Source organism: Paramormyrops kingsleyae, chromosome 11 (genome assembly GCF_048594095.1).
Source record: "Paramormyrops kingsleyae isolate MSU_618 chromosome 11, PKINGS_0.4, whole genome shotgun sequence".
NCBI lineage: Eukaryota > Metazoa > Chordata > Actinopteri > Osteoglossiformes > Mormyridae > Paramormyrops > Paramormyrops kingsleyae.
Window position 1 is genome coordinate 14,623,164 of NC_132807.1, and position 14,554 is coordinate 14,637,717.

The 14,554-nt window shown below is 39.5% G+C and overlaps 1 protein-coding gene across 2 annotated transcripts in view; it reads left to right on the forward strand.

Annotated features, from left to right (window-relative positions):
- Nucleotides 1–14,554, forward strand: part of mapk8ip1a (mitogen-activated protein kinase 8 interacting protein 1a) — a 43,102-nt gene that overhangs the window by 15,527 nt on the left and 13,021 nt on the right. For both annotated transcript variants that reach the window (XM_023806145.2, XM_023806151.2), the window contains exons 2-4: nt 4,788–4,899; nt 9,788–10,030; nt 14,416–14,497. In XM_023806145.2, the coding sequence (XP_023661913.1) occupies nt 4,788–4,899; nt 9,788–10,030; nt 14,416–14,497 (437 nt within the window). The remainder of the gene's footprint in view (nt 1–4,787; nt 4,900–9,787; nt 10,031–14,415; nt 14,498–14,554) is intronic.

Sequence of the window (14,554 nt, forward strand, 5' to 3'; positions counted from 1 at the left end):
TCCCACCCTGCACCTCATCAATAGTGTCCGGACATTGTGTTGCACTATTGGGTCTTTTATTTAATTCCAGTTACTAGTTCTGTTCCTGTATGACATGTACAGTAACTGGAATCAAGGTTTTTTTCTGTTTCATTAATTACAGGAAAATTGTGTTCCTTGGGTAGGGATTTTAAAATGGCATTTTGACTCCAAATTGCTGAGTCATTTGAGAGGTTCTCCTGCATATAGTGGGGTTGCATCTCTGCATCTTTCAGAGGCTCTATACCGTTGATGCTGTTATTGGGGAAGTACCAGGCATGGGCAGAACAACTCATTGCCTTATGTGTTATGAAAGAAGTTCTAATTTGAACCTCTGATCTTTCTTTGCTGAGAAAAGCCTAGAACTTAAAGGCAGCAACTAGGTTTCAAGCCTCACTGTCAACCAGTCAACTGGTGGAAGAGTGACCTCTGCCCTTCCGTTATTGCCCAAAGCTCTTCTCTTAGTCAGTGTTCCACACTGACTTATAATTCTTCCCCATGGGATCGAATTCCCGTAATGACCTCACAGAATATTGCTTTCAAGATCCTCAGGAGAGCTATTAAGACTGAGTATGCACTAGCCAGTTATAAGGGGGAAACCAGGGTAAACATCTGTTCAACTTAATGTGGTGACTTTGTTTAGTATACACAATATAAACATAATTCTGAATGTTCTAACAAAGGAAAAGGAACACCAATATAAAAAAGTTCCAAACTCTGTTGTTTGCACTGTGTTGAACTATAGCTGTATTCTACTATGACTATAGAGGCTATACCAGGTTCCGTAGGATGTAATCAATATCTAATTAGCTATAACTTCAGTATTGTGGAAAATTGTCACATAAGAATGTTCTCTACAATTTCTAGAGATATTGCATAGATTAACTGCAAATGTGAAAGTTAATAAATGTGTTTTTACCTGAATGCTCTGAGTTCTAGTTGTGAAATTACACTTACTGTACTGATTTAATGCACATTCCACGTACATGCCAATTTGCAGAATCTTTCCCCATCAATTAGGTGGTTACTTGTATTCCTTTCTATATGTATTTTATTTATTTTCTTTTGCACTATAACCATCATTTTCCATGACATAACAGTAGAAACATATCACATTAACAGGGTCAAAAGTCATCTGCTTTCACCCTTCCTTTGGCTTCCACTAAGTGGTCCTCCCCATGAGCCATAGGGTTCTCCTGAGTACTCCACTTTACTCCCATAGTCCATAAACATGCAGTTAAAGGCTAAATGGTCTCTCCATATTCACTATATTGTATAACGGTGTGAGTACTGTATGTGCGCGTACGTGCCTTGCAGTGGACTGGTGTCGTGTCCAGGGTGTCCCCTGCCTTTAAGGCCCCCTGGGCCCTCACTAGAATGAACAGTTGAAAGAGAGATGTATGGAATATCACTTCTGGTTCTGTGGAGTAGTACCGCTGGATTTCTCAGTCTCTCTGACTTTTCAGGAGCATTAAAAACCTCAGGAATTAATTGATTGATTCATTGATTTAGTTCATTAATTAATAGATTAATTCATGGGTTTAATGAATGGGTTTCAGCTCACATAGAGTGCAATCCAAACACATTCTGTCGTTCTATTGCTGCATTAAGATTTCCTGTTGTGGGGTCACAGCAGGATGTCATATAAATCTTCCAACTTCAGGGTTCCTCGGATATCACTGTAAAGCTACCGTCCAGTTGTTTAGTTATTAGACCAGTTTTCATCTTTTTATAAGCCTTGCCCAGTGTCCTCTGGTCACGAGTTCAGTTGACTACTGCTCACAGTTGAAGGACGCTTCTCCTTGGCATTCAGGAAATCCGCCTGTTATACACTAGGAAGAGAAAATTTCATAATGTGGAAGTATGATGACATTAAAGCTTTCTTGGTTACTAACCCAGGAAGTCAGAATGTTCCGGTCCCATCAAAGCTTTCCTAATGTTTCTGGCTACCCCTTGCAGGTCCTGGCCGTTCCACCCAGTGCTCCCAGCTCTAGTGACCTAAAAAGCCATTTCCTTTCACTTTTTCACTAATAACACAAGGGATGTGGCAGCTCAGCCAAACCCCGAATAGTGACTTTTGTCTAACATTACAGCCAGGAAGAAGATATTTTTGCTAAAGCAATATCAGTTCATGGAGCAATCTAAGCTGATAATAAGCATCTATAAGAGAAATAGTAAGAATGTCTTTGTATTTTTTTAGTGAATAAACTGACAGGAATGTTGCATAGCTCTCAGTTTTATCCATAACTGGATACTCAGCTTTGTCAGCTGTATCTGCATAATTTCAGTCATCATTAATTTTAGGTTCATTATATGTGTCATAATGTTTCAAAGTTTTAAAGTTGTAACATTATAAATCAGCATGGAAAGTGTATTATGTGGTATACTCCGTGGCTTTTCTATGCTCAAGCCTCAAATTGTTTTCTTTTCTCAAAATATATATTTTTCTAAGGGCATTTAAATGTAGAAAGACATTACTTTTTACGTAGCTCTCTTTCCATTTGGCAGTTCATGTGTATTGATAGTGATTGTAATGAAACTTCTCACAATTAATGTTTATCTCAGATGTGCGCTTGAAAATTGCTCTGTACTCTGTTCTTTCGATCTGATGAGCCAGGAGTAAATGGCAGCTGTGATCAATGGTGACTTTGATTAGGAATGCTTTTGTGATGGAAAATCCGCAAGTACAAATTGGAGTAATTAGTAACTAGGGATTAAGTAGGAATGAAATTAGTCTGTTTGCTGCTGGTTACAGGTTCATTTGTATCCTTGAGAAAAGCACTCAGAGACATGATGTGCTTCAGTAAATGTTAAATATGGGTGGAGTTTTGCCCTAATCCGCACACAAATACTCTTCCTGGTTTGTCTATTCCTGATACGACACATATTAGCAGCTTTTGTGTTATAATTGGCACAATCGTGAATGTGATCATGCAGCCGGAAACAATAGATTTATAAATCATGTGGATGCACTGAAATACTTTATGCTGTATTGGTTCCACTTCAGCAGAAAAATAATTACAGCTTTAAGCAGCACATCTCTGAGAATGTGCTTAAGAGTGAAATTGTAACATAATTCCAATATTGGTATAAATGCTGCTTTGGGAGACTGAATCTGTTGTGTGTTCATCTCCTCCACATTTACAGTAAATATAAAAAGCCTGCATACCCCTGTTAAAATGCCAGGTTTTTGTGATGTAAAAAAATGAGGCCACAATAAATAATTTCAAAACTCTTCCCACTTTTACTTGACCTATAATCTGTACAATTCAACTGAAAAACAAACAAATCTGTTAGGGCGAAAATAAAAAATATACAATAATACTGGTTGTATAAGTGTGCACACCCTTAAACTAACACTTTGAAGTACCTTTTGATTTAATTGCAGCATTCAGGCTTTTTGGGTAGGAGTCTATCTGCATGCCACATCTTGACTTGGCAATATTTGCCCACTCTTCCTTGCAGAAGTGCTCCAAATCTGTCAGATTGCGAGGGCATCTCTCGTGCACAGCTCTATTAAGGTCACCCCACAGATTTTCAACTGGATTTAGGTCTGGGCTCTGGCTGGGCCAGTCCAAAACTTTAATTTTCTTCAGGTGAAGCCATTGTTTTGTTGATTTGGATGAACATTTGGGGTGTTATGACTAAAGCACCAGTTCCAGCTGAAGGAAAACAGCCCCAAAGCATGATGATGCCCCCACCATGCTTCACTGTGGGTGTGGTGCTGTTTTGGTGCTCCACAGGGTTGTTTTTGCACCAGACATACCTTTAAGAATTGTGTCCAGAAAGTTCAACCTTGTTTTCATCAGACCATAACACATTTTCCCACATGCTTTTGGGAGACCTGAATTTTGCTGCAGTATCTGAGATCTTATTTTGGGAGAATTGTTTTTTTTTTTTTACAAAATTTAGCTGGGCCTGAATGCTTTTCTTTATCACAAACGGTTTCTTTGTCACAAACGGTTTCCATCTTGCGACCCTACTCCATAGTCCAGACATATGGAGAATACGGGAGATTGTTGTCACATGTAGTACTCAACCATTACTTGTCAGAAATTTCTGCAGCTCCTTCAGTGTTGCTGTAGGCCTCTTGACAGCCTCCCTGACCAGTTTTCCATCTTGTCTTTTCATCAATTCTGAAGGGACGTCCAGTTCTTGGTAACGTCACTGTTGTCCCATATTTCCTGTCTTTAGTGTTCCATGGTATATCTAATGCTGTGGAATTTTTTGTACCCTTCTCCTGAGTGATACCATTCAACAATGAGATCTCTTTTAATGCTTTGTAAGCTCTATGGTTTTTGCTGTAGGATGCAACTGAGTAAATGTCAGTAAAATCCTGCTAGGGCAGCTGAATATTTGGAGTTAATCAGAGTCACTTTAATTGATGCCAGTATGCACCCCAAAAGCCTGAATGCTGTAATTAAATCAAAAGGTGCTTCAAAGTGTTAGTTTACGGGAGAGTGCACACTTATGCAACAAGCTTATTGTATGTTTTTTTTTATGTTTTCCCTCTAACAGATTAGTTTGTTTTTAATTGAATTGTACAGGTTATAGGTCAAGTAAAGGTGGGAAAAGTTTTGAAACAATTTATCATGGTTTCATTTTTTTGCATCACAAAAACCTGCCATTTTAACAGACGTGTGTGCTCTTTTTACAGTGTATACACTGTGTATTTCATACACTGTATGAAAGTAAAACACAGTCTGAAATGCTCCTGAGCCTTTAGACACTGTCTCAGAAACATGACCACTGATTTTACTCCCTTCCAGGCTCACCCATGACATCAGTCTGGATGAGTTTGAGGATGAAGACCTATCTGAAATCACTGAGATTACTGATGAGTGCGGCATGAGCCTTAACTGCAATAGCCTGGACATAAAGGTAAGGGGTGAATCCTTTCAGAAAATATTTTAAATAATTCTCCCTGTTCCAAGTTTTATATTTCAAATTTCCCCTGACATTTACCCGAATAATACCCCTGCTTTTAGTATTATTATTAAAACAAGACATTTTCATAAAACATTTTCTATCAGGCAGAGGTGGATTTATATAAAAGAAGATTTCAAACAGTGGTCTAAAGTGGGCTTAATTTTTTTCTTAGTTACTGCGCCTTTATCTAGTCTAGTGCTGCATCGCCTCACGATCATTTTTTAGAGAATAAATAGAAAATAACACACAGTTAGCAAGTTGTGTACATCCAGTGCCATGTGTGATTATCTATATTACATTAATGAATAATGGCAAAGAACAGTCCTCTTATAATAGTACTCCATTCTGTTTACATGTGTGAAAGAGATGACTTGTGTTTTCCAAAGAAACAACTATTACTACTCCAGCATTCATGACACATGCTGTGAATTATGGGAAAACTGCACTGGCACAGATGCGTGTGTCAACACCCTGAAAATGTTTTTTAACTGCATGTTTGTTTTCTAGTGGTTGTATTCCATCATGCTCTTAATAATTAATAAACATAAAACACGCTTCATACTGAATTTGTATATTTATACCCTGTTCTGTTAAGGTGCAGGTATTCTCAGCCAGTCCGTATAGTGTAGACAAGGCAGAACTTGCATATTCTGATGATATTTACTGGATCAATTCAAGTTAAAGACTTTTCCTAAAAATACATCACGTCCCACTCCTAGGACCCATTGGCATAATGCTGGAATCACTGGGAGCCCTTTTTGCTTTGGTGTAACAGATGAAGTTTGTTACACTCCAGACAGAAGTAGCAAACAGCACCTTAAAAACAAATTCCTATTTATTGAGGCAAAAGGAAATTGCAAGATTGATGTTGTTATTTAAAGGGTAGGGCTTTTCTCATCCTTATGGCTGCTGTGCAACTATAGTGAATTAATACATCAGCAATCAGGTCAAATAGAACTCCAAAGAACAATGGCTAGGTTCTAAAAATAATTTATGAAAAAAAATCATTGCTGTTCACTATTCTTTCAAAATCAGCAAATCCGTGTTCATCTTTCACCCTTGCATGGAATGAAAAAGGACATATTAGTTGCATTAATGTTGGAAGTATTGATTCTGTAAATTGATTTTTGAACTAAAAGCACATGAGTTAAGTAAATGATTGCTGACAGAATCCTCAGATTTAATTTAACTCTGAAGTTCTTTACGCTTCACGCTGTGTAGGCCTATTGCTTCATGTTTATTAATTTCCTGTTTCGTGTATCATGTATCAATTCATGTATCATAATTTATCCTATACCAAATATCAAATGGACAGCGCCTTGTTAATCAGAAATTCAAGAGTTTTTTCAACGTTTTTGCATGGACCTAATTGATAATTAATCAGAATCTAATCTAGAAGCTGACAGGACAAGCAGTTTCAAGTCTTTTAGGTTTGTTTTCAAGGTTTGGTTTCAATATTGGTAGGGACAAAATCAGCCCCAACCCCCCGGACCCCTAAAGACACGGGGTAATACCACAACATTGTCCCTACTGTCCATACCCAAATTTGTGCTGGTCTCAAGACATTGTATTGACATAATTTTAACTAACTTCAAATTGAAATTCGCTTTTTGCTTAATTTGCCTTAAATGTGTACTAAATTCCACTTGTAATGAGATAATCCAGCTGGTGGGGGATTAAGTTCTAACGACACAGTTACAATGACTTCTGTCTGTATGTATCAGTGTCAGAAGCATGCTCTGTGATTCACTCATATAGTGCACTTTCAGGAAAGATCTAGTTACCATAGAAATGGGATTCCTTGCCCTATGGTTGGTTCATTAGTATCCCTGAACCTCTAACAGATAATTTCATGAATAAGAGGCTTTAGCTTCCCAGACATTCTCAGTAATGCAAGTGCTGTTTTCCAAAATAGAAAGTTTATTTAATTTTCTCATTACATGAACTATATATTTCAGTCATCTCCATTATAGATAACTGAACCACTTGTTCAGCGTTTTCAAATAAACATGTTGAACCATAGCTACCTTTTGTCTGCATTCATGTTCCTAATTCGTCTTGTGTGTCTTTTCTTTGTAAGGCCCTCATTGATTTCCCATAGCATATTTGTTTCAACCACCATCACTATAATGCATGTCAGATACATTATAATGCTCCATGGACACTTCCCATGGCTTCCATCAGAGTTGTAGGTATACCTCAGCCCACTCCACGGAAGCCCACCACATTCTCCAGACAAATGAACACCACACTAGAGCTCACAATTTACTGTCCTGAATGAGCCCATAATTTACGAGGTTAGGCAGAGCTGTTTCCCAGTGGTGAGCTCAGAGATGAGGTAATCCCTTCCTGGGAAGTCACTGGACATGTGCAGAGACATAGATGCTACCCCCCTTTTCAGTGTAGGATGAGGATGGCTGAAAGGAGAGCGCTGGTATTCCCCATTTATGACACACACGTCCCATTTCACATCTCCCCCTGGTTTCTGGTGATCAGTGAGGGTTAATGGCAAATGGAAAGGAGAATTAAGAAGGTTGGGGCCACTTATTTGTTTTGATCTTGGGGAATGACGTATTACAAGCAAACTGTTAAGCTGTTACTGTATGTAGAGCTGTGAATTCATCAATAAATCTACAGTGTTTGCCTTTAAGTCTCGGAAGTGATCTACTGGGTTTATTCTAGATGTGCGGAGATGACAAACAATTACTGTACATGAACTGTAATCTGTGCATGTTGAACAAAGGGATTTGGCAGCAGCAGTATTTGGCAGTTCTCCGGGTCCAAATACTCCTGTAATTCCTGTAAGAATTGTGCAAGTGTATTTCAATTATTTAGTATATTTGCAAGAATTGAATTCATATTCATTATTGCTTTATGTTTGGTGTTAATGTGCATTTTTCTAAGATTTTGAGATGCACAACATATGACACAGCAGGGAAAATTAAACAGGATGTACACCAATGCCGGCTTAGAAATCCTCTGGCAATGTCTCAGAACCATGTCATCTCTGAGCGGTCGCCAAGCAACAAAGGAGAAGTTCTTAAAGGAGCCTTGTGCACTGGAACACATGAGGAACATGCCACATGACCACCTCCCAAAAGGACATTCAGATTAGCTTGCTTATTAGATTTTATCCCAGACATTAATTCACTGCTTGTAATATATTAATTGTACTGTATATTTCTGATACAGTTATTTCAAGATTCCAAGATTTGTTTCATTTTTGCATTAATTTCCCCTCATTAATTATCAATGTTTTCTTAATTTCCACTGGGGATTAATAAACTTTACCTCCAAAACTTTACACTTAAGGGTACACAGTATTTAACAGGGTAAGAGTACTTAAGGGTCAAGCCGTCAAGCACAATTTATTCGTAAGGTACACTAATTGTTTTGTAATAAATAGGGGGGTGAATAAAAATTTTGTTTAGTTGTGAATTTATGATTAATTGTATTCATGCTTACATGTAGTGGTTTTATAGGATTAGAATTTAGCTTGCTGACTTAAAATGTATTTAGCCTGCTTAATCTGCACTAATCAGATAAAGATGGCTGCGGCCTGCTTTTTTGCTGCCATTTGATGTCACACAGAACAATGCACAGTAAGTGAGCGGTCAGAGCTTCAGATGCTGAGCTTCAGTGTTGCATGGAAGGGTCACCAAGCTTTGTGAAGTTCCTGATTAGCTTCTTTGTCATTAATCGCCATTAGTATTGTTTATATCGCCTCCCCAGTAAACATCACGTCACGTAGCTACTCATTTGTTTGTTTGTATTCCTGTACCAGTACCTGCGCTGAGCTGAGGAGCAAGTGAGAAATAATGAAGTGCTATGGTTTGAAACAAGCCAGTCAATTATCATTTTACTTTGTGTTACTACACACAAACTCCCACAAACACACAGACTACAGACCAATACAGAGTGTAACTGCTCATTGTTATTTATGGATTGCTCTTTAGTAATCTCAAAAAGCATGGATGTTCGACATAACCAGACTATCCTTTGCATTTGCACAGGCCACATCAACATGAATGGGAGCATGTTGAGTGTTAGGGGAGTTTGAGTTGCTGGAAGCTCAACCCGCAGGTTGATTCTTTATGCAAAATGGTCTGCTGCCCTGTGCTGATACCTGTGATTTTCAGTGTAATATCTACATGAAGCAGGCTGTGCCAGGAGTTTGCTGGGTGATGCAGGCTTTAAAAAGTTAATCTAGCTTTAGATCAGGTTGATCTTTTTAATGTACTTATTAATAAGTAGTGTATCAATATTTTGGTGCAGCACCTGTATACTGTTTTCAATGTTTGTATGCTTTATGCTTGGATTTTAATTTAGTTTGCATTTAAGTTCACATGCATTGGATATAGGTAGATGTGGGATATCTTCTTTGTGTGAAGAGAAATTTGATGACCTTTCAAGTCTTTACATCCTATTCTCGTATGCTTCAGAGAACATTCCTATTTTATTTAGTTATTCTCTGTTTAAAAAGGTCTGATGTTAATCTAAACAATCACTCATTCCCACCTCACAGTAGTTAATATTAGGGAAAAATTGATTATTACAACGTTACTGTTGCAAATATTTGGATACATGAAACAGGCAGTAGTGTGCATATGACAGTACAATTTAGGTCGAATCGTGTTCTTTTTCGCCCGTGATGTCGTGCATAGTCATACTCTACCCACACTGAACACAGCAGGAAATACCAGCACTTAAAGGGTTACAGCCTGTTCTCAAGCTCGGCTATAATTGGCTGGCTTGCCAGCCCCCCACCTCCCCACCTCCTCCCTGTCGTCGGTACTGCAGCTAGTCCTCTGACTGAAATACCACTATCCAATCTTCCCAGGGTCACATGACACGGGAGTCCAATAGCGGCGCAGGGAAGGCCGATGGGAACGTGGCCAGCAAGCTGCAGGCGGAGATGCTTCACTTGGAACTGATCGATGCTGTGGGTGAGATTCAGGGTGAAGAAGCTGCACTACCCACCACGGAGCCCACAGCAAAAGAAATAGCTCCCGTTACCATGGATACTTATCGGCCCAAGAGACCCACCACCCTTAACCTTTTTCCACAGGTGCCTCGGACACAGGTACCGTGATATCCGCCGTTGCTTCTTATTTATCTGAGATCCGCTCTTTTATTAAGGGATGAGATTAAATTTAGATTGTAGGTGGGTTGGGTAGCTTGATGGGAATACTGTCAAGTAGCATTGCGGACCATTTAAGGAGAGCCTAGATAAACGTCTGTTAATGAAAAGCTCCTTTATATTTCAATGTATGTGTTTAACATTCTGTGTGGCTGCGTATGAAACATCATTGCAGAAAATGTCATCCTTTTATAGGAGGAGATCATTTTGTGTTTTATGATAAAAAGGGGATTTGATGGCCTCAGTCGGGAATAATGTATCTGCATGGCCTGCCTTTGCCTTGCCACCCTGGGACCTCTCCTTTCTGACAATAGCATCACTTCAGCTCGAATCTCAATGAGCTCCCAGAGTGACGGGAGAATGAATACAGCCACAGATTTGCAGTGGTGTATGATGCTTCTTGGCTGTGACAATAAACAGCAGAAAGGGGGCACAGCTGTGTTTTGGGCTGGAGCAGGTTGGGCTTTTGGTTCTGTTAGGCGAGAACAAGGTGTCCGGAGCCACACATCTCCCATGCTGTCATCTCTTCAGTCGCCGTCGGAGTCTGTGCGTGTGTGCAGAGCTATTTTTGTATGCGAGTTTAATGCAAAAGGATTGTTTGAGGGCAAAGAGCTTTGATGTGAGAAGATCTGTAGATCCACAAGCAAGTGAAAGCGAATAGACAGAGCTGCCAAGCCCAAGAAAGTGAAATCGGTAAATTAATTTCCCAGTTAGGCTTGCATACTTCTCTGAATTCCTTTTCTCTGATTAAATGGGCTTTTCTTGTCCAGCATTCGTGTGAAAACCTTTAAGCTGTGTTCTATGGTCACTCATACGGCACATTATTTGGAGAGCAATTAGCCTTCAATATTCTGTGATTTTTTTTGCAGCCCTGAAGTAGAAACTAGTCATAAACAATGTTATAATGTACCTGTATATTGTCTAGCTGCACAGTTTAAAATTAGTGTTGATATATTATATATCACAATATCGCACGGAACATGCTTGAATTCTGTTTCAGTCTTATTGATTACTGAAGAAGATGAGATCAAATAACAAGTGCTTTTAATTCTCCCTTTTTGTTACCAAGGTTTTGGCAGCAAATGTCTGCTCTTATGTGACTATTATTACCGAAGGGAGGTTGTCAAACAGAACCAGATGGCAATGAGATGGGAGGCAGGAATGAGTATTTTGCTTGGGGATGGGAATGGAGATGGAAAAGTAGTAGAGGGATGAAAGCAAAAGAGAGCCCCTTTAGCACAGGCACAGGTATAAACTGAAGAAAACAAAACAGGTATCCGATTAAGGAATGAGCACCAGCTGGGTGTGGGGTCCGGGCCTGTTTTCTGTTGGTCAAAAAGGCACCTGTGATATAGCCTATGCACTTTGTAATGAGACACAGATATGAATGAGTGTGCTCGTCTCCTGCCTGTTCCCCTCCGGAGGGCACTATGCCCCATGATCCCTGCCCCCATTACTTTTGTTAGTTGCCACCATGATATTTATTTCCTGTCTTTTGCCTGGTTTCCTCTCTGTGCCCAGCCACAGCCCCTTTCCGAGACACTGTGACTCATTTCTGCAGATAGACATCCAGCACAGATCCATGACTTGTATGTAGTCTTCAGTTCAGAGGTTATACCTGGGGCAGTGGCAGCCCAGCCACATCGATTAATGTGATGACTAATTGGGAGGTGGCTAGGGATGTCCTAGGCGGCTCATTCCTTGTGGAAGGGGCGGAGAAACGACTCATTAAATATTCTTGGCCCACTCTGATTCTTCTCATTTAGAATAACTTGGCTTCTAATATAATGACGTTCAAAGTGAAAGCCGATAAAGTGAAAACTGCATGTTGTGTTACCAGTTGAAAGCAATACAAAATAAACTAAAAAATCTGCTCAAAAAGTTATTCTTATTTGGCATTGGTATTGTACATATCACATGGTTAAATACTACTTGAATTTTTTTAAACATGATATGTAAATGAAAAATGCACCAAAATGGCTTATCACTACAAACAATATTCTTATCTATTCATATTGTCCCTGTGAAAAGGAAAATTTCATAATATAATCAACTGCTTCTCACATACGTCTAGCTAGTAGGTGAAGTTTTGGCTGTAGTAAGTGAAATAAGTTAAAATTCAAAAGCACGGCACAGAAATCAAGGCATCATGTCAGAATATTTCATCCACTCGAGAAATGAATGTGTGGTTAGAGCTACTAATGAAAATGAACATTCAAGCTAAGAAAAAAAAGACATTATTTTTAGTGCAACACTGATGTTTTATTAAACCGTTCACTTTGAATCTGTCACTACGTTTTGGCACAATAAGAAGAAGAAAGATGAAGGTTGAAGGAGGCAGGGGTGTGATTTGGACATAAGGAGGCGGAGCTGGGCTCTGTCAGGCTCTGTCTGTATTTACACCCTGCTAAGGGGATCACTATTGACCTCGTGATGAATGGCACATTGGTGTCAGGAACTGCACATAGATAGTACTACAGGTGCTACAGCATTTTGCATAAATGTATAAAAGTCTGTATAATTGCATATCTCAATATTTTCCATAGAATTTGTGGTGATGAGGGGGAAATTTAATTTTTTTATTGATGCTGGTTAAGAATACATTAAATTCGACACTCAGTTTTCATCCACATACAAGGGTCCTTGTTTGTCATCATGGTGGACAAAGTATTAGTGGGATTGGCCGCCTGCCAAGCCTGTATGCAGGCTTGCCCCTAGTCTTTGTAGTCGCAAAATTATTTCATGTACATTATTAAATAGAATGATGCTGTATTCTATTTATATTCGCATAAAAATACTCCTGTTTAAAGATATCTCATTAGGATCATTTTGAGGTCTTGTTTTTCTTAGTTCCTCAAAATGGCTGCCATGGTGTTTTTGTTACATAAATAATCACATTCTGTCATTGTTATTTAAGTTTCCTTTCAGTCTGTATTATATTTTTTATAGCTGATAAGGCCTAGGTTAATGATTTATGATATCTGTCATTTGAAATATGATAGAAATCACATCAGCTTTTCTTTAGGTCTCTCACAGTCAATCAGCCACTGGCATGACCAAACAGGGTACCAAGCGCATGATCTTCCAGACAGTCAAAAGTGGTCGTGCATCCCCATGACTCACCCAATGACATCACTTCCCTAAAAACAGTCTTTGTGGGCTTTCGTCATTCCCACGCCTCTCCCCTTTTCATCAATTCCACCACAGCATCGTCAGTGACATTACTATGGCAACAGCCCACCTTCTCTGCCTGCCACATCACAGAGGTGCGTCAGCGATTGGAAGGGCTGAGCCTGTATATGTGGGCCGAAAACAAACACCACTGCTGTTTGTACACAGCCGCCAGCTTGTACAAGCAATATTACTCTCCTTGGAAAGCCATTCTACTATATTTGTCTGTGTGCTGCTGTGCTACTGTATTTGTCTGTCTGAGATATGCAGAAAGAGATAGACAAGGGATGGAGTGGCAATTTGGCAGCCAGCGCTGTCTTCATATGCATGTACAGTATCTCTCAGAATGGTTTTGTGGTATTTCTGCTTAAAGGAAATTGAACCTAGTTAAGAAAACCATCCAACAGATAAAAAGCTGGCAGGTTGACACTTATCCTCAAGAGATTAAAATAATCATAAAATCTGTCACATCCTGCATGCCTGACCCTCCTGTCTCTTCCCTATCGTGGCCCTGATGAGTCACACCTGATGTTTGTTACCCCTAGTTAGTCTCTGTACATATGTAAGCACCTGTTTGTCTTGTCAGCCCCAGTCTGGTCATTAATGTCAAACCTTCTTGTTTTCTGTGTCCTTCCTTATTCCCACCTGTCTTTGATCCCTCGCACTCCTGCTTTTTTCCAGATTTTATTTAGTTCAATAAGCCCCTTTCGTTTCACTACCACCCATTTCCTCGAGTCCTTTGTCCCGCAAATCATGACAGAATGCAGTCAAGTTATTTTTGATTCATAGGCAGGTGTTATATCTGTAAAAGAAATGGATGCACAAATCATGATGTCTAAGATATCAGAATTTTATTTTGATGTATTGAAATTAACTTTTTAGTCACGCAAATGTTGCAATGAAAATGAAACCTGGAAGGTATATGTTTCCTCAAATGATAACACTGAGAATAACTATGAAGAGACGAATGTGTGTGTGATTAGGGTTACAAGCTTTGACAGAGGGGAAAAAAATTGTCAGTCCCCTTTAAATTCGCATGTCTGCACAGGACACAAAGGGTCCTGGTTGTGCGAGCCTGTAAAAGGCCCCCCTTTTGTGTGTGTGTGTGTTCTCATTCCGCTCACTCACCATCTCTTTCCCCCATAATCGAATCCCAGGACACGCTGAACAACAACTCGCTTGGGAAGAAGTACAGCTGGCAAGAGAAGGTCTCACACTCATCATCCCCACTCAAAACAGGTGAGCATGGGATGGTCACGCCATCTTTGGTGTGGGAGGGCTCTGTGTGCTAGCCTG